The sequence below is a fragment of the Schistocerca piceifrons genome, chromosome 1 (genome assembly GCF_021461385.2).
Source record: "Schistocerca piceifrons isolate TAMUIC-IGC-003096 chromosome 1, iqSchPice1.1, whole genome shotgun sequence".
Lineage (NCBI taxonomy): Eukaryota > Metazoa > Arthropoda > Insecta > Orthoptera > Acrididae > Schistocerca > Schistocerca piceifrons.
Genome location: NC_060138.1, coordinates 705,892,131 through 705,913,538, shown reverse-complemented (window position 1 = coordinate 705,913,538; position 21,408 = coordinate 705,892,131). Strand labels below are relative to the sequence as shown.

The 21,408-nt window shown below is 42.6% G+C and overlaps 1 protein-coding gene across 2 annotated transcripts in view; it reads right to left on the bottom strand.

The window, feature by feature from the left end:
• The window catches only part of LOC124710579 (adenomatous polyposis coli protein-like), a 490,408-nt gene that overhangs the window by 196,755 nt on the left and 272,245 nt on the right, over nucleotides 1–21,408 (bottom strand). For both annotated transcript variants that reach the window (XM_047240936.1, XM_047240937.1), the window contains exon 2: nucleotides 5,186–5,357. In XM_047240936.1, coding sequence (XP_047096892.1) covers nucleotides 5,186–5,338 — 153 coding nt within the window. In that variant the 5' untranslated portion in view covers nucleotides 5,339–5,357. The remainder of the gene's footprint in view (nucleotides 1–5,185; nucleotides 5,358–21,408) is intronic.

Below are 21,408 nucleotides of genomic sequence, written 5' to 3'. Positions count from 1 at the left end.
CACATTGTCTGGAGTGTGTGCAGTACGAGGCCTGCCGCTGCGAGTAGAATCCTCAATACTGCCGTGCCTGCTTTCATCACATAACCTGCTTGCCCACCGACTAACTGTACTGCGATCGACAGCAGCATCTCCGTACACCTTTTTCAATCTCTTGTGGATGTTTCCCACTGTCTCGTTTTCACATCACAGGAATTCTATGACAGCACACTGCTTCTGACGAACGTCAAGTGTAGCTGCCATCTTGTAGACATGCTGTGACGGCGCCACTCACGGGAACCGGTTGAACTAAGTTTGAAAACAAGCGGGAAGGATGTATCTACACACTGTAAAACTTTCACACCTGCAGAATGAAAACTGTATTTTTACAAAAATAGTGTGAATTTCTTTTAGAGTGAGCCTCGTAGGTAACACTTCGCTATGTCTGTCCTGATGATACCCTAGTCTCTCATGAACACTCAGTGCTCCTCATTTTTGTGGTCACGGGGAATATGTATTGGCTGTGTGCACACAGTTTCACATTGGACAGTCCTAAGTCTAACATCCCCTACGATTTATGGGCCCGATCACGGTGGAGTTACCTGCGTGCCTCAGCGAGGCAGACAGCCGAACGATAGGTGCAACCTCATTCGAGGGGTAATCTGTAACAATGTTAACTCGAAAAGCAAGGGAGCATGGTTGGCATTATCTTAAAGATATCCATCAACTGGCGACCCGCTTTTCGCAGAAGCTTCACCAATACCACAGGATGCAAATTAAGAGATGTCTTGCGGCCGACGGCTAGGTCAGGGCTCTTGTTTGAGCCAAATGAGTTTAGGGCCTCAATGTCGCGCAGAGGACGCGCGGCGCATCCCCAGTTCGTCCTTGCTGCCTGCTGACGCCGCTTTTTGTTGTGCGTCAAGGCTGGTAGCATTCCTGCACCGTTAACGCGGCGCTGACCCCGGGTTACGCCACACCGACCTAAGGCGGCACCTTCACACAGATTCCTTATACCGTAGGTGCGGCTAGTCTTTACAGCAGAAGACAATCTTCACAAGGATACATGTATTCAATAATCGATTTTTCATTCTTTGAGAATAAGAGGGTGAATTGATGCGGCTAGTAAATACATACAGGGGTCAGGGATAAACGAGAATTAATATCTCTGGGAATGAGAAATTTTTTGAAGACCAGTCCACTTGTTGTTTTATCATTCTTGGTTGTGCAGTTGAAAAGCTGCATGTAAGTGGGTGCATACCGTTACGTTACTCACGCAAAGAATCTAAGAGTAATTCCTCAGTTTTGACTGAGCTCTGGAAGCTTACTTTGATGTTTTTGCAACCTCTTATAATTGCTAAGAAATGGATAGTCGCACGCAGTTGTGAGGTGGAAGAGGATCGTATCACGAAGTGTTTTGTTGGGCCACATTAGGATTTCCAGTTTCCTTAAGTAGTCTTCTGTTCATCAAATCAAACAGTTCAAATGGCTCTGAGCACTATAGGATGTAACTTCTGAGGTCATCAGTCCCCTAGGACTTAGAACTACTTAAGCCTAACTAACCTTAGGACATCACACACATCCATGCCCGAGGCAGGATTCGAACCTGCGACAGTAGCGGTCGCCGGCTCCAGACTGTAACGCCTAGAACCGCTCGGCCACTCCGACCGGCTTCTGTTCATCTGTATACATTTTTGTTGTTATTTGGTTGCCGCCTCTTTCCGAGCAGACGTCTGCAACTTCTTGAACCACTGTGACATGTTTTTCTTAATGGACGTGTCCTAGATACAGTGAGTGTACACAAACTGTGCTTCATATTCATTACTTGAAACAGAGAACATTAGTATTTGATGAGGTAGTCGAAGTGAAACATGCTCAGAGTGGACGTGGTCAGACAACAAAATCGGTTATGCCTTTTCAATGGAAGCCTTTCGGCATTCGCGCGTTTTATGGGAACCACTAAAAACCTTAATCAGGATTTCAGGTCCGGGATTTTAACCCCAATTCTCCAAAATATGAGTTCAATGTCTTAGCGCTGCGTCACCTCGGTCGTTAAAATCGAGTGAGCGCACGAAAACTGTAATTATTATGAATCCGTTTTTCTTGCTTGTGAACTAGCAAGAACATACAGCATTGAGGATCGAATTGCATCCCTGTGATGCATAGAAGAATCAACTGGCATAGATAAGAATATGAATCAACATACATGTTTTATACAACAAAGTTATATCTGTTACGAATGAGAGGAACGAAAAAACGAAGCCTGACATGTACTGTGGACAGATCGGAAGTGACATAATTGACCGACTGTCATAGCAATTGCTGGAAGTGATTTTGGGAAACAGAAAAAACGGGATGAGTATGACCGAAAGAAATTTCGCTACCACTCAAAACGAGAGGCGAGTCTTACCCACTGCAGACACTTCTTTCACTAACAATGATGTAGCAATAAAGTTCAAATGGCGGGAATAGTGTAGAAGAAATAAAGACAAATGTCCAGAAGGCAGCGAGAAGAGAAAATGAGCAAGTCAGCAGTGGGGATGCAAAGATACTGCTGTTGGGAGCTGAATATGATGAGGTGAGAGCACGAAACAAAGCGAACTTCAACAGAAGCTATATTTCTTGTTTAGTGTGTTCCTTGTAAAATCATAAGAGCGGTACTGAATCTCATTTTTGTAGGGAGGGGATATATTTGTGGTGCCCATACAGGGTCAACTATACGCGGTGGAAAAGCTTATGAGGGTGTTGTGGGGTGGGGTGGGGTGGGTAGTGTTGAGAAATAATTAGGAAAAAAATTCGACACGTTGCGCGGTTTCCGAGTTACTTAGTATCGAAGTTAGCCAATCAGAGCATTGTGCGCGCAAATTCAAGCGGCCTGCCAGAGGCAGGGGCGTAAAACGTGGTCCTGATTTGGTTTCCTAAAAGCAAAGAGCACGATACAAAAATTGGACATGGGAGGGTAGTAGGATCGAAACCCCGCCAAAGGCTGAGCAGTCTCGTGCGCTATCATCTACGCTATGAGAACAAGCGACAGTAATTGTATCTGAGGGGGCTGGTTGAATTTGCAATGGGCTGATAAGCTAACTTCAATGCTAATTAACTCGGAACCGGCGCAACAGAGTGAATTTTTTTCTTAACAAATATTTCTCAGTACAATCTACCCCGCAAAAACCGTTCAAACCTTTTCAGACCTTCTGACCACGCTGTGTATCAATCAGTACGTAAGGATTTGTACCTGAAACCACATTCTTTCGAATACGATTGTAGAATTTTATCATACTATTACCTTGTCTGATGAGGAAATTTGTTTCAGCTCCAAGATTACTCTGCAATTCACACGTGTGGGTTTGGCAGAGGCTTCACAAAATCATTTTCAGATTTTTTCTCGGTCGTTGCACTCTCCAAGAGCATGTGGCAAAAATGAACACACATTTCCGTGTGAGTTCCCATTTTTCTTATTTGAATACGATAATCTCTCCTCTCCATGTAGGTGAGAGTCAACAAAATATTTTTGCACTTGGAGGAGAAAGTGATGCTTGAAATTTCGTTAACACGACTCGCTGCAACGAAAATCGCCCTTGTTTTAATCGTCGCCGTAACTATGTAGGCAGTCTAGATTTTTTGCACCTTCTAAGTGTTCAAATGGCTCTGAGCACTATGGAACTTAACTTCTGTGGTCATCAGTCCCCTAGATCTTAGAACTACTTAAACCTAACTAACCTACGGACATCACACACATCCATGCCCAAGGCAGGATTCGAACCTGCGACCGTAGCAGTCGCGTGGTTCCGGACTGAGCGCCTTAACCGCGAGACCACCGCGGCCGGCCCGGATCAATTGCCACAGTGAAACGGGATTCGCTACAGAACACCACCGTTGCTGACCCCAAACGATATTCTCCCTATACCAATGAAACCTTTCTCGACGATGATATGGTTGAAGTAGGATGCGTTTAACAGGCTTCCAAGTATACAAACCAGTCTGAATTAAACGCTGCGATATGGCCTTGTGCCGCAGCGGTTGCAAGATCTGCAGCTATCTGCCTGGGAGTGAGATGTCTGTTCCTTTTTGCCCCTAGGGCTAAGGATCGATACCATTGCACAGTGTTGTGGTCTCTGACCACCGGCATGCTTTCACACAGCATTTCCAGCTTCAGCGGCCTTTTGTAAGGACACTCCCATTACTGTGGCCACAGTAATAGCACTTGGGGACCGCCTTCGGGGCGTCCTCGATCGTAAGCGTCAAATGATGCCTAGCAGTTATGTTGCCGTTCCACATGGAATGTCGCACTAATCGTTTCCACAATTACCTTCGTCGAATACCGTACTGCATGGACTGTCGAATGCATACAGTGTTTTCGTGCGCAGGCTCCGCTGCAGTTAACATGTCCCGCCCTCACTTTTCCTTTTACTATCATTGATTGGGTGTTCCGCAGCAACTGTCGCTTGTTCTGTAGCCACTCTCATGTAGTGTAGATTAGGAACAGCAGATAACTTAACATTTTCTTTGACAACCCCATGCATCATTTCCCTTTGGCTATATGGCTTCTATCACAAATCCAGTTGCACAACCCGAGACGATAGTTCACTGGCACGCAATCTCATTAGAAGTCCCTTGGGATGAACGGTGACAAAAAAATCTTCTGAAAATCGGCTTACGAGCCCCTGTCGATAATACTCTGTACTTCGTTTGAATCAAGGGCCATCTGTGTTTCACAACAACAATATTTCCTCAGTCAGTGCTAGTTGTGTCAGAAGATAGAAGCATTTCGTAATTTTGGAACATAGTACGTGTTTCAAAATCCTATTACAAATCGATGCCAATGATATTACTGGTTATTTTTATTTGCTTTCTTGTATGATGGTGTGTCCCGTACAACTTTCCACTCTTAGGTACAGACCTTTCGTCTGCCGAGCGGTTGTGTATATTGTTACTAAATATAGAGCTATTTGATCAGCGTACTCCTAATGGCACCTGCTCTGCAGTTTGGACCAAAGACTTCTTGCGCTAAACAACCATGCGTCTCTCAGTTTCGAGAAAGCATAACGACGACGGGTACAACGGTCATTTACCTAAGCGACTGGTAACTCTTGTACATTCGTGTTGATTCGGTAGTGATGACTAAACGGCGTCCCGTGCCTGACCATAGCAACATTCTTTTCAGAGAGACAGTTATATGAGCGTTTGAAGCGGGAGAGGAGCAGGGACTCACCCAGGCGCCGGTCCAGATGTTGGAGCCCAGCTTGAAGACGGGCAGCGAGATGAGGAAGAAGACGCCGGCCACCAGCTGCACGGCGCCCGCGCAGATGTAGGCGATGCTGCAGAGCGCATGCGCCGCCGGCGACCATCGCTGCGTCCAGCACATCGGGCGCCCCGACCTCTGCCTGCGGACAGCACTCAGTCAGATCCCGCTGCATTCCACACACACACACACACACACACACACACACACACACCACACACACACACACACACACACACACACACACACACTTTCAAAGTACAAAACATTCCCTCTAACGCTGCCGACGTGTTACTAAAATACAGACACTATATCTACATTAACACTCTGGAAAGCCAATGCCAGTCAATGGCTAAAGGTAGAACTTATTCCACGAATGCTTGCTTGTGTACATCTGCTGTTAGTGTAAGTTTCGTAAGTTTACCATTCACTTTAATGGGTATGTCACGTATATGATTGTGGAGGATGGTGACAGGAAAGCTAGAATCCGCCCTGCACACTGCTTGTTGAGTTTTCTAGTACGTTTTCGCGTGTTTCTATGCATGTTTCTTAAAGTTTTGGCCATTGTTCAGCGTAACTGTTCTACTCTTTAGCGAGTCAACTAAGCTGAAGGCCATTTCCGCTGTCCCTCCTCAGATACTGCTCGATGTCGCCTGTTCATCCTCTTGTGATGACACATACATGACCAGTATTCTGGTCCAGGTGGAGCAAGTGTTGTTTAAGCAGTCTCAGGCCAACCGCAGTTTTCCAGTATCCTATTAATAAGCCGAAGCCTGTTATTTGTTTAATCTGCAACTAAGCCTCTGTTTTCGTCCCACAGTTTTCAACACAGTTTTACTATTTTCTTAATAAAACGAACGAAAGAAATTAAATGCAGGAAAGGCATAAAGCGTGCAATTAAAAGACGGAATAATAACAACAACTTCAACACAAAAGTGAAATAGCATTTTTTCCGGTACTCAGTCATAACACATTTCCACTATACAAACAAGGAAAGTTTTAAAAATCCTTTAAAAATAACGAATTAGAACGAAATGATGATCACAGGAAATTACCTATTATTGGCAACTACCCTCCGTTACAAGAAATGATCAGCAATGCATTTTACAACAGTGTGCCAGACCGAGACACGAACTTGGGACCTTTGTCATTCGCGGGAAAGTGATCTACCATCTGAGCTACCCAAGCAAGATTCACGACTCGTCCATCGAAGACGGGTCGCGAGTCATGCTTGGGTAGCTCAGATGGCAGAACACTTGTGCGCGAAAGGCAAAGGTCCTGAATTCGAGTCTCGGTCCGGCACATAGTTTTAATCTGCCAGGAAGTTTCATATCAGCGCATACTCCGCTGCAGGGAGAAAATTTCATTCTGAATTTTACAACGCTTTATAAAAGGAAAACTATACTTACATAGAATAATTATTTGTAGTATATTGTGCAATCGTATGCAAACGGTGGGGATCGGTGAAAGTAATTTCCATCTAATCAGTACACATTAGGGGTAATATGAAGTATAGTTATGCTTTAGCTGTTTGCTTAATTTTGCGTCCCAAACCTTGACAGTTCGTGTGGGTAAACTGTTTAGAGAGTCAAAGAGTCAAGATTTTTAATGAGGAACTGATTGACACTTCTACATCATTATTTCCATCCTTAATTCCAATATCTAATGGACAATGTAAATACTTAAATTATTTAACGTTTGTCAGGTATGGAATGGGGTAAAATTATATACTATCAACGGACGTTCGCAAAAATGGTAAGGTTGAACGAATGTGTCCGATTCAGAAAGAAGTGTCTGTAAGCTGCAGTCATCCCAACGTGCTTGAAAATGACCCTCGTATGAAACTGGCCTATTGCACGGAAAACAAAAATAATACAGCCTACTTGGACCACGTTTTCATTCTCGAAACACGTTGAGGCTGTGGACCCCAACAAAAACACAATTTTAATATGTAATACATTGTAACATTTTCGCAGTGTAATATTTGATAATTTATAACTTTCTTTACGCAATCAGTAGTACTGGAGTCATTTTTATACCTATTAAAAGTATAATAAATTCATTAGTGATGAGTATCTTACAGCCATCAAGCAAAGTGATTCAGTTTTTTGTTTGGGTAAAGATGATGGCACAATACACTGTACTGAAACAGGCTTATACAACAAACTTTCTAAACGTAGACTGTTGGTAGTCACACCAATAGATACTATCGAGATTCAACAAATCAAACCAACGTCTTAGACAACTACTGAAAGGGAGTCACCGATATTATCAATGTACGTGGGCAAAAGGAAGTCTTTTCCGTTAGGCAGCTGTGTGACCAAACTCTACAAAATAAGTAAAACAGTGAAACTTATGTTAATGTACACGGCTATCTGATTAATTAACCTGTAGTTTCCCTTAGTGCAGCGTAATATTTAAGTGTACATCGGAAACCCCACTCCCTGGAGGAAATGTCGAACATATCTGATACACAAACGCGCGTGCCTTTTCTGTTTTATGCAGAGTAATCACGGTCCTCAAATCAAATAGCTAGAAGAAAAATGGCCAGGGAATCGAGTTTTGTGGAGGCTGTAGAAAGCTTAGTAGATTTACAACGTACCTTAGCTTTGCGTAAGTCTGTTTACCGTTTGCTGAATATCTAGAGCTCAACCAGTTATGACAGAATGCTTTCCTTACGTATTTCACTCCGGTGCACGTTCACTTTCCCACTAACAGACCACAGATCTCGGAGCTTTCTTTGATCAGGACAGGTCACGAACAGAAACATTTCCTCCATTATGTTCGCAATATCTTATTCTTCAGTAGATCAATTCATAAGTTCGAGTAACAGAGGAATAACAATGAGGTGGTGGTGGTGGTGTGTGAGGGCAGCTGATGGATGCAACAACGGAGCAAACACTGCCATCCGAAGCGCTTTTTTAAACTGCACCCTTCATTCTTGAACGTTTAATAAGTACGAAGAGGCTGATGACAACACGTGGATTAAATATATCGTATAGTCTCTCCGTAAACTGAAGGAAAAGCAGTGCTTGTGGTGGAGGAAGCTGTCTTCCTCAGAAGAACGCTACAACTGTCGTACAGGATGACTAATAATCAGGTTCCCGTGTAGCAGTACAGTGCAGCGTTGAATGATTTAAGTCGATCCTGTCGTCCAGCGTTTCTTTCGTTATTAATTTATGAATTCTGTTTAATGTTGACGTACTCAGGTGAAACCGAACACTCGCTGGCGTGTCTGCATATTGTGCTTCATCTGCGGAACGGTGAAACAGGCTGCAGGTGTTACTTGTGATATAGTGGGATAGAGAACGTGAACTCACCCGTCCGCTCTTCAGTCTACACGCAGACTGCAGAGAAAGTCGTTCTCGCGTTTAACACCGTCGAATTCAAAATACTTTTATGTTTCCAAAATACTTTTATTACTGACGCCTATTACCCAAATTTCACACAACATATCATAACCCAATCAGCATGAATTACAAAACTGCTTTCATACTACGGAATAGTGTATTTACGTGAACTCGTTAGCGTTGCCCTTGCTTTCGCTCTTGGCAACGGCGACACGTGTGTTTTGTCAAAATTTTCAGACTTTACCAATCTAGTTCATGTCCCCAGAATCCCTGCATGGGGTACATGCAAGCCATTACTTGTTAAGTTTCTGCTGAAGCAGCTGCATCTGATCGTCGCGATGTCACCCGCAACGCGGAGGTAGGCAACCAACACGGCAGCGGCGTGTTACAGGCAGGCACCGCAAATCAGGCGTAACGCCTCGGCTTCAACCGCGCGTTCTTCTACACTTTCCTTTACGAACCAGGTTGGTGTCATGAAAACCCTGCGATGTTCTCGTGTCAAGTATTTTCTCTATTTCTTAGTGGCGAACAATGCTTTCGGTTTAACACAGCATCCTAAACGCAGCATCCTAAACGCAGCACAGCAGGCTTTTTTCGTTTTATCCGACAATCCGGTAATTTAGACCGCTTAGAACCAAAGACAAAGATGCAAGCTTTTTCTTTTTATCTTCTCAGAACAACTTCATGCGTTGGCTGATGGCCTGCCTCTGTCCATTTGACATCACTCTCCTAAGTTGTTAATTTCGTTGTTGGGCAGGAAACTTCGTAGTATTCATCAGTAGCCTGAAACTTTTCCTGTTGTGTATGGTGTTTTCTGTGACGCTTTCTCAATTCTTTTCCTGTCTCTTCCAGCCATTCCGTGGTGTTTTTTAACTTGGAAATTAAAAATTTTTTCGTTAGCCTATTGTCATTCATTCTGTACAAATAACCGTAAAATTTTAATTTCCACTTTCTAACTGTGTGTTTGAGAATTTTTCCTATATAGATCATTTCTCCTCTTCGTCCAGTTATCTTCGTTCTCTTGTGGTCCTACAATTTTTCTGGATATTTTCCTTTCTTTCTTTTCCAGTTCTTGTTCGCCTCTTTTATTAAGAGTTAGACATTCGGAACCGTAAAGTGCTCCTGGTTTGATTACTGCTGCGTACTGTTTAATTTTTGCCTGGAATGAGACTGATCGTATATTATATCGATTTTTGATGAGTTTGTATGTTAATTCCATTTTCTTCAATCTTTCCTTACTTGTGGTGTTATCTAACCCATCTGATTGAATCCATTCTCCCAAATATTTAAACTTGTCAACTCTTCTGATGTTTCCGTGTTGCGTTCGTATATGTTTTTCTCTGATGTGTGTATGTTCAATGTATTCCGCTTTCTCATATGATATTAGTAATCCGTTTTTAGTTGCAGTTTTGTGAACTGTTTCTAATCATTATCTTTGCATCTGTTTTGTCTTTAGAACTTACTGCAATATCGCAAGCAAAAGCGAGACTTTTCACCTTAAATCTTCCTCTTCCTTTTCCTAGACGGATTCCTGCAATGTTTTTCTCTTTTAGTTCTTCATCCCACTCTCTGAAGACCTTGTCTAAGACCAGATTGAGGAGAATCGGTGAGAGCCCATCGCCCTGCCAAACACCTGTGTTTACTATGAAGGGTTCAGAAACTTCTACTGGAAATTTAATTTTTGAAATTGTGTCTTTCAGTGTCTGTTCGACTAATTGTCTGGTGGTTTTGTCGATATCTGCTCCTTCCAGTGTTAGGAATACTGTCTATCCACCGAATCGTACGATTTTTTGAAATCGATGAATGTAACGACTGTATTGAAGTTCCGCATTGTTCAAGTTAAAATTTTGCGCGGGGCACGATCTATTTTTTCTGTATCCTGTTGACACTCGCCAATTGTGGGTTCTACTTGATCTGTCTTATGCAGTAGAACTTTGGACATAATTTTGTAGGTGACTGGAAGTAGTGACATAATTGGTGTCTATCCTGTCACCCTTCTTATGTAGCGGATGGATTATGCTTCGTTTCCTGTCGCCCGACATTTTTCTTTCTCTTAGCATCTTTAATAACCTCATAAATGTTCTCACCTACCCGCTTCCCTCCCACTTTCCACGTCTCACCTTGCATGCTGTCTTCATCTGGCGCTCTGTTTTTCAGCTGGCCACTGTATTGTTCGATTTGATGCAGTGGTAGTGGTTCTGAAGGTGGGTTTTCCTTTTGAGGCTGTCTGAAAATTAGTCTGTGTTGGTCCCTCGCAGTTTAGAAGATTTTTGGAACATTTTGCTAGTAACTCACAATTGTCTTTGTCGTTGGGTAACCACTATGCTTGTTGAATCTTTGAAGTGTTGACTCATCGGCTTGTAACCTGTTATGTCTTATTTGGAAACTTTATAGACGTCCTTAGTGGTGTTCTGTCTGAAATTTGTATCTCTTTCTCTCTGTTAGAATAATTTTTGATATCTGATTTCTGATCTAAGTGAATGTCTTCCATTTTCTTTTGTTTTTTTACAGGAATTCCGTTTTTTCAAAGCAGTTGCTCTATACCCTATTGCTTCGTCACATATCTTATTCAGCCACCTTTGTTTCTTCCTTCTGCGTGGTTGTTCTAGTTCTTTCACAGTTTCTATCATTGCTTCTCTGATTTCGTCGCAGTTTATCATTTTTGCGTGAAACTTTTTAACAAATTCGTTCCTGTTCTCTGACAGAACTTTCGTGTCAATTCCGTGTACTTTTTTAATTTTGGGGTTTGGTCTTCTAGGTTGAAATTTGGCTTTGATTTCTGTTAAAAAGTGGTCCAAATCTATACCCAGTCCTCTTCTGAATCGTACGTTCATGATTTCTCTATGATTTTGTTTGGTTATTGCCACGGGATTCAGTTGATATAAGCCTAAATGTTTGTTACGAGAGACCACGTCGTCTTTCTAGTTTTCTTACTGCTGCGTTTGTGTGCAGGAAAATTCGCTACTTTTGCCTCTTATGTCTCTTCTCTGTTTATCTATGGGTTGAGGTCTACGAGTAGTTTTACGTGGTACTTTGATATTTCTGATGTCTCATGTTCTAGTGTCTCTCAAAATTGACTTTTTTGGATTTTTTTCTGTTGTTGGTAGGTGCATGCGCATTTATGATGGTATAGCCCTTGTTTGCTGATCTAAACGAGAGAAGTGATGTTCGCTTCGATGGGGACGCAAAATTCGTCCGTTTGACCATGGAAGCTGTTCCAAGCATGGCGACTTTATTCTTTATAAATCCGGTACCCCTTTGATTAAAATGCGTTTCTCATCAACACATCTGGCTGCCTGAAGCACTAGCATGAGTATGTTGCGTCTGCTTAACATGTCCGTCAATGGTTGAAGTTTCCCAGTCTTTAGTAGTGCGTTTTTTTCCATGCTTGTCTCCAAATATCAATATCCTAAAGCAGCAGGACGTAGTTCTGCGTAGTTCTACGTAGAAGACACTCGAGAAAATTGCCTTTAAATATTAGAATACATCCGTGCACTGTTAAGCACAAACATTTTTAATTTATCAACATAGTCTCTGGTAACGTAAGAGCCTTGTAATCCTGAAGTCGCTGGTTTAAATTTACCGAGATGCAACTCCTATTTCTTAGCTTTTATTTCAGTATTTTCAAATGTAAACGATAATTGTGCTGGCGTAAGTTGTCGCTAGCACACCGGTCGCTAGCATCTACTACCGATCTTCGCGCTACATCTCTAGGGATGCTGAAAGACAACATCCGCCGCCAATGCCTCACCATAACTCCGGACATGCTTTACAGTGCTGTTCACAACATTATTCCTCGACTACAGCTATTGTTGAGGAATGATGGCCTAAACTTGCTCCCTTGGTATAAGACTACTGTGGCGACGAGGACGCTACATTAATTAACGATATAGAAACATAATTTTTAATAACTGATCGAATGAAAATGAACTACGATTTCATTTGCCTTACTGATAAATAAAAATATCGATAATACTGGGTGATCAAAAACTCTGTATAAATTTGAAAACTGAATAAATCACGGAATAATGTAGATAGAGAGGTACAAATTGACACACGTGCTTGGAATGACATGGGATTTTATTAGAACAAAAAAAAAAAAAAAAATACAAACGTTCAAAAAATGTCAGACAGATGGCGCTTCAAATGATCAGAATAGCAATAATTATCATAACCAAGTAAGGCAAAGCAAAGAAGATGATCTTTACAGGAAATGCTCAATATGTCCACCATCATTCCTCAACAATAGCTGTAGTCGAGGAATAATGTTGTGAACAGCACTGTAAAGCATGTCCGTAGTTATGGTGAGGCATTGGCGGCGGATGTTTTCTTTCAGCATCCCTAGAGATGTCGGTCGATCACGATACACTTGCGACTTCAGGTAACACCAAAGCCAATAATCGCACGGACTGAGATCTGGGGACCTAGGAGGCCAAGCATGACGAAAGTGGCGGCTGAGCACACGATCATCACAAAACGACGCGCGCAAGAGATCTTTCACGCGTCTAGCAATAAGCGGTGTCTTTTTTTTGGTTCTAATAAAACCCCATGTCATTCCAAGCATGTGTGTCAATTTTTACCTCTATCTACATTATTCCGTGGTTTATTAAGTTTTCAAATTTATACTGGCTATTTGCTCACCCGGTAGTATTAAATTTATAGAAATGAGTGTTTTGTGAGGTTTCTCATTATTGTATCGTATTTTATTGGGGAGTAGTGACATTTTTCGTATGATTAGTACTTAAAAATAAAAAGATCTTATTTTATTTAACACTAGTCAATTAATGTTTCCATGTGGAAAATAAACGAAAGTACAATAAAGTTGCACCTAGCGAGTTTCAAGACTGAGGTTTAAATTGTACAACTTCGGAGACAATAGGAGAAAATGGTTCAAATGGCTCTGAGCACTATGGGACTCAACTGCTGAGGTCATTAGTCCCCTAGAACTTAGAACTAGTTAAACCTAACTAACCTAAGGACATCACAAACATCGATGTCCGAGGCAGGATTCGAACCTGCGACCGTAGCGGTCTTGCGGTTTCAGACTGCAGCGCCTTTAACCGCACGGCCACTTCGGCCGGCACACAATAGGAGACTGCCGTTCTATATGCTCCCTTTGTAAGCTCCATTGGATCGGAAATCTAACGAGTCTTAAAATTTGTTTTTTCTTCTAACTACATATGTTGCAATTCGAGGTCGTCGGAGATTCAACACTTCAGTACATCCTCCTCAGCTCGTATTGACAGGTGTCAGAATAGGCTGGCCGAAGAGATGGGACCGAGTCCGGGGCGACGGACGTTAGGCTGTTGGCTGGTGACGCTGTGGGTGTCGGGGCGGAAACGAGACGCGCTGACCTGGCGCATCTCTGCTCGCTCGGCTTGGCGCGCCACGCTGTGTTATTAACGCCCTCACTCACGGCCAATTGCACACACGACCCTACAAAAGATAGCTGCCTCCTACCACGCCTCTATCTGAAAGCGTCATGTTATGTATAAAACAGGTCAAAGCCTTTTTTTCTGCAGTCTTCTAGTTACGTGACAAATGCACTTTTATCGCAGTTTACCCTCTATCTAACGCATGAAGACGCTTTGCTCAGATAAGCTACTTAATAATTAAAAGTCACTGTGGTTTGTCACAGTAAAGCGTAACCTCTGTTATCCGTATCAGATGGGACTGTAGGTCATCGAGATAACTGAAAATCCGCATAATCCGGAAGGGCAGAGAAAGTAAAGCGAAGTTGGTTATTTTCTCGAGGGTGTATCAAAACGCAATGCTGCTTTGTCAGAAATTTGAACAGATCATAGGCTGAACTGTTCTCTACACAACACTACCGTTCAACTTAATCACCACGCATTTGTGCATTCTTGCGCCTTCGTTGAACTCAGACAGCAAAACCAGTTAGGAAAAATTCAGAGTTTTGATTCTTGACCCGTTACTTTAAAGATGACCAAAGTATCAATGCAGGATATGCTGATGAATTGAAGTGGGCAGACGTGCTAGAGTTCAGAATCGCCTGCCGGTTTGGCCGTGCGGTTCTAGGCGCTTCAGTCTGGAACTGCGTGACCGCTACGGTCGCAGGTTCGAATCCTGCCTCGGGCATGGATGTGTGTGATGTCCTTAGGTTAGTTAGGTTTAAGTAGTTCTAAGTTCTAGGGGACTGATGACCACAGATGTTAAGTCCCATAATGCTCAGAGCCATTTAAACCATTTTTGAAGTTCAGAATCAACAGCGAAACCTCTGTACCCACACTTTAGAAAACTGAAAACGCAGTTAGAAGAGACCAGTAAAAGACGTTGTGCCATCAAATTTCGTCACAATAATGCACACCTTCACATGTCATTTTTCATAAACCAAGCGACTGCAAAAATGGGATAGTCTGTTGTGCCTCATGCACCTTACAGCCCTGACTTGGCCCCGTTTGACTACTACCTGTTTGCGTCTCTGAATCAGTAAGCATACAGTTCTCTTTCAGGTTAAAATAGTTTTAAAATCGTGCGTCAAGAAGCAAAATTCTGAATCTTTCCACACTGAGTAATATGCCAATGTTCAGCGATGGCGTAAATGTGTACAAATGCATGGTGACTATGTTGAATGGTAATGTTGTATAGAGAATAGTTCAGGCTATGATATGCACAAATTCCGCTTTCGTATGTCTAAAAAATTTTTATGGCACAGGATGCATTACTTTTTGATACACCCTCGTACTGAAAGATACAAATTATACATTAATTTCATGCAAATGTTGCTCAGGTTTTGAAATGAGACAGTTTTGTACGCTGAAATAATCTTCAAGTCTCTTGAGCCAGAAGCTTATCGTCGTTTATGAACAGCAGAATCACGTAGGCGTTCCGGCTGAAATAGTTTCCGCCTAGCACTCCAAGTAAGCTATTGTTTTGTCCAGCTGCGTTATTACCTCTGTATGTGCCGCAATGTCTTCGGATTGAGGGCACGCTTCGTTCAGTTAATACATCATTACTACCGTCATTGCTTGCAGACAAACAAATGGTGATAACTGCTCCTTTATAAGTCATACCGTCATTGTCATTTCGCAGCCAGTCATTTACGTTTCTATGTCTGAACATCCTGGATCTATGCAAATGTCTCAGCACCAAATTCACCCGGATGTTTTGCAACCATTCCCCTTTATGCATACCATTTGGTGCCTCTTTTTGTCCAATGACAGCAACACCACCTCCTTTGATGTCATTAAACACTCGCATCAAACGGAAGCAAGAAGTAGTGTACATCTCAATATCAACTTCTCAATATCAACGTGTTAACTGACACCTAGCCAATATCCGTGTGTAAAGGTTGGATGAATTTAAATTGAATGGTTCTCGTCGTAGACCGTTACCGCTATTACATCTAGAGTATCAAATACTGTACAGATACTGTACTAAGACAATCCTAATTAACCGAAATTAGGGAGTATAACGATCAGATTAAAGTGGGTGCACTGTTTTCATAAGCTTCATTCAGCGAAACTGCAACAATAAAACTACAAATATTGATGTTCTGACAAATGTCCTAATTTGATGAGATTCATAGTCACTGAAATTTCGAGTTTTGGTCTGTGGAGTAGTATCCTACGTTTTCCAATGAACATTCGTGCTTACAAGAGGACCGGGCCTATTCGTCATCTGTTTTCGTCCAAACTTACGTAATATACAGGGCCTGGCCAGAAATGTGAGACACGTAAGTGAAAGCTCCAAATGGCCAAGCCTTCAGAAAAAAGATAGCATGTTTGCGCGGATCGGAGGTGCGGCATGAGACATTTCCATTAGCGTAGTCTACAGGTAGCGGAAGGACTACCGAACGGTAATCGAGGGTCATGGGGGTCGAGTCCCTATACGGATATTTGTGTGTTTTCAATTCTTTCGTTATTTACACAACATATAAACTGAAATATGAAGGTACAACCCACTCGTTTACACCGCAATACGCTACATCCCTGTCTGAATATTTTTCCCTGACAGTCTACAAGGTAGTATTGGCCCTTTTCGACAGACATTTCTTAACACAGTGGATGAGAACGCGGAAAAATATGGAAAATAACCTCATCAATTAGCCAAAATACGGAAAACGTGAAAGACATTCAAAAATTTTGTGACTCGTGTGCAGTGCAACAAATTTCTTCTGTTAACTGACTAGCGGTGAAGGCGCACACATTCACAACTAAACGGCGAGACTTCTCAGTATGAATCAGGATTACCATCATGTATTAAAATGTATCCCCCAAACGCACTCCACAAGAGCAATGCCTATTTTTATCGTCAGTCAAAGAACTCATCGAAAACCTTCAAAATCGTTCAAATGGCTCTAAACACTATAGGACTTAACATCTGAGGTCATCAGTCCCCTAGACTTAGGACTACTTAAACCTAACTAACCTAAGGACATCACACACATCCATGCCCGAGGCAGGATTCGAACCCGCGACCGTAGCGGTCGCGCGGTTCCGGACTGAAGCGCCTAGAACCGCTCGGCCACAGCGGACGGCTGAAAATCTCCAAAACTAGTCTTATTTCATAGAGAGAGATCAAAATACAGACCAATGTATATCATCCTCGCCAACACTTGGCAGAATGATCCGTTACGCTTGGTTTTCTTCCAAACTGTGCGGTAAGAGCGAACCTTCCGTGAATGTAAATGAAGTTTATTTTTATATCGAAAGAGTAAAACAATCACATATTGTAAAAATGTGGTATTTATAATGTGTGCAAGATGCCGAGAAAATTGTTTCCATTCTTTGTACGATGAGTATCACACGAGCACGTGCAGATCATAAACTGAAAAATAACAAAATAATAGAATTTCATATACGAAGCCCTCGGATACGCCTTACAGTCCTTCCCTGGAATGTATTTCCAATCCCGAAATTTGCTTTGCCTTTTCTTTTCATGCCTTTTATGAACATATTAATAAATACTACATATTGTACAGTATTTCGGTTTATTTGGAGTGCAAGTAATTTAAAAACTGAAAACAGAGTTTCCCGGCCGACACGTACCAGAAATGCTGTTTTGTTTAAACGGTTGGCTATTGGAGCTCCCACTGTTGCCACTTTCATTTCTGCCCAAGCCCAAGAATGAAATATAAATATGAAAAACATCGGTAATTACGAGTATGCACGGCCGCTTTGTAAGCTGAACCTGTACAGCGCGCCCCGACTTTAACACGGCTTCCTGCCTCTCACGGCCATTGGACTACAGATTGCGCTCTTCACTTGAGGAATGAAGGAAGTTTGCTGTTTAAAGTCCCGTTGACGAAGATATGGGAAAGTACAGTGAGACATATCTGCCTAGACCTTTCAAGGGAACAATCCCGACGTTCGCCTAAAGCGACTTAGGTAATTCACGATAAACTTTAATCCTGATGGCCAGACGGGTATTTGAACCGCCGTCCTTCCGAGATACGAGGTCTGCGTCTTCACCACTACGCCGCCTCCACTCGTCACAATCATCTGAAACCTTACGCCTCAGTGCCGCCAGTCCACCTCCTCACTTCAGACACTTCACAGTGAAGCTCTCAGTTCAAATTTGCAGAAGCTAGTAGTTTCACCATTAGGAAGCAGAAATTAAGACGACATGACTACTTATGAGAACAATGGTTACTGTAACGGTTTCGAAAGTTACTAAAACTCGCAGTAACAGAACGGAGAACTAATATGCACTGTAGTCCAATCCACGAACGATGTAGGTTCGGACATACCGAGTCACGGACGGGGATTGAATTGATGACGATTCCAAGCTTCAGTTGCGATACGCGCATGCATGTCTTTTCCGCTTGAAGAAAACGTATATCCAGCAAATTTTATTTCTCGCTTACTTACGCAGAATTTGTCACCACCATCAGCGATAACTCGCTACAAATCGAATAGAAATTCACTAAACAACTCGCTACGATCACGTTTAATGCTCTCATTAACTACGGAATTCATAGCTGAGGGCTCAGAACATACTGAACGTTCACTGTCTATCGCAGCAAAAGCGACGTAGGTGCGCAGAACAAGCCTAAACTCCGCCGCCATCATTCGTGACTCCAACTCGCTTTATTTTTTCATGAGACCCATAAAATATTAGATACAGGCTCCCAGGTAGATGCTATTTTTCTTGACTTCCGGAAGGTGTTCGATACAGTTCCGCACTGTCGCCTGATAAACAAAGTAAGAGTCTACGGAATATCAGACCAGCTGTGTGGCTGGATTGAAGAGTTTTTGGCAAACAGAACACAGCATGTTGTTCTCAATGGAGAGACGTCTACATACGTCAGAGTAACCTCTGGCGTACCACAGGGGAGTGTTATGGGACCATTGCTTTTCACAATATATATAAATGACGTAGTAGGCAGTGTCTGAAGTTCCATGCGACTTTTCGCGGATGATGCTGTAGTATGTAGAGAAGTTGCAGCATTAAAAAATTGCAGCGAAATGCAGGAAGATGCAGGAAGATCTGCAGCGGATAGGCACTTGGTGCAGTGAGTGGCAACTGACCCTTAACATAGACAAATGTAATGTATTGCGAATACATAGAAAGAAGGATCCTTTATTGTATGGTTATATGATATCGGAACAAACACTGGTAGCAGTTACTTCTGTAAAATATCTGGGAGTATGCGTACGGAACGATTTGAAGTGGAATGATCATATAAAATTAATTGTTGGTAAGGCGGGTGCCAGGTTGAGGTTCATTGGGAGAGTCCTTAGGAAATGTAGTCCATCAACAAAGGAGGTGGCTTACAAAACACCAGTTCGACCTTTACTTGAGTATTTCTCATCAGTGTGGGATCCGTACCAGGTTGGGTTGACAGAGGAGACAGAAGATCCAAAGAAGAGCGGCGCGTTTCGTCACAGGGTTATTTGGTAAGCGTGATAACGTTACGGAGATGTTTAGCAAACTCAAGTGGCAGACTCTGCAAGAGAGGCGCTCTGCATCGCGGTGTAGCTTGCTGTCCAGGTTTCGAGAGGGTGCGTTTCTGGATGAGGTATCTAATATATTGCTTCCCCCTACTTATACCTCCTGAGAAGATCACGAATGTAAAATTAGGGAGATTCGAGCGCGCACGGAGGCTTTCCGGCAGTCATTCTTCCCGCGAACCATACGGAAGTGGAACAGGAAAGGGAGGTAATGACAGTGGCACATAAAGTGCCCTCCGACACACACCGTTGGGTGGCTTGCAGAGTATAAATGTAGATGTAGATGAGCTGTCTCCGCAACTCTTCCGTTGCCTGCTGGTACTGGCAGTTATGGTTAGTTGTAGCCAATCGGGCGACAGTATACGGTAGCCAATAAGAATCGCTGTATCTTTTACTGTAGTTTGTCACAAATGACGATCTCAGAGATTGTGGCTAGTTTGAGACCTCCTAGCACAGCTTACATTGTTGCAAGTATCTTCATTTATAAAGCACAGGGAATTATTTCCGAGCAATGTGACTGGTTACCCAAGTCTGACATGATTCATCATGTTCACTTCTCGTATTCATTACGCAAACAATTTACCAACAAGAGCATGCAACAGAGCAGCGGCGGACATCGTAAATACATTTTTACCGAACTGACAAATATTACTGTTTTAAGGTGCAATAGAAGCATATGCTTGTCGGTATTCGAAGTAAGACGACAACAGCAAATGCTACACTGAAACATCAAACCAATAGATTAGTAAATTAAAGTGTCTCGTTTACCATCACAACATATACTCTTAAGTCTTTGATTACACTTTCCATATCAGGCTCCTTTCGTAAATGGGGGGGGGGGGGGGGGGGGGGGAGACATGATGGCTGTCTGAATTACGTGTTTGCCCACAAATTTGACGGGTCTGTGTTCGATCTACGTTTGGTCTAGGATTACTTCTGGAACTTTGCGTGGCTCATACCGTTAGCTGCTCCATATATAGGTTTCTACTTTGAGTTGTATATTCCCAGACAGTAGGTTGAATGAATGAACGAACGAATGAACGAACTCCAGGTCTAAGAACGGCGTGGTATTGAACGTAATAGGCGTACTTCAAGTACATCCCTACACAATTCATATCAGTCTTCATGTTGCTGATACATGTACCTAATTACAATTCTATCACGATACGATGAAGACTGTGGCATGCTACATTACTTATACACCATCTCCACTCATGGATTAGGCCGTAGACGTGTTCCGGCTGGCTGACGGCTGAAGTACGAAGAGCGATCTATGATTGTGGGCCATGAGATCACATCATCTCACCAATCCCTTCAGCCGCTATTGCCAGTAGATAATCCTGCTGGTGTTGCTGCTTCTTATTTCAACCAGCTCTTCATGGATCGCGCTGCACATCTCTGTACCTCTTAAATATCCAAGGAGATACCGGAAGCGAACCCGGGTCCTTCCGCACCCAGCGCAGAGACGCCAATCATTTGACTACGAAGACGAACCGGTGACTTATATTTTAGAACCAGTTTCTGGCGAAAGCTATACAGGAACTGATCTGTAGAATAACGATCGGTCGCATTAAATTCCATATTTCGCTACAAATTATATTCAAATTTATTATACATAGACACAGTGTTAAGTACGTTCTACTTGGTTTTCAAGTTTATTAATCTGACTACTATCGCTGGTAGGTTCCCGTTTGAAACGTTCCGAGAATTAATGAATGTGAGGTTGAAGCGTTAGCTCTGTGGTAAGTGAAATTTATGCGCATTGTACTGAAACAAGGCAAAAATTTGAGGAACAAACGTTCTTATGTGATTGCTTAGTATTCTTGGCGTTTCTAACGTAGCCTGGAATTTATATTTTTGTAGGGACTGTCAATTATAGGGACTGTCAATAACATTAACTGGTCTGTTTCTCGAAACATCTAATGAA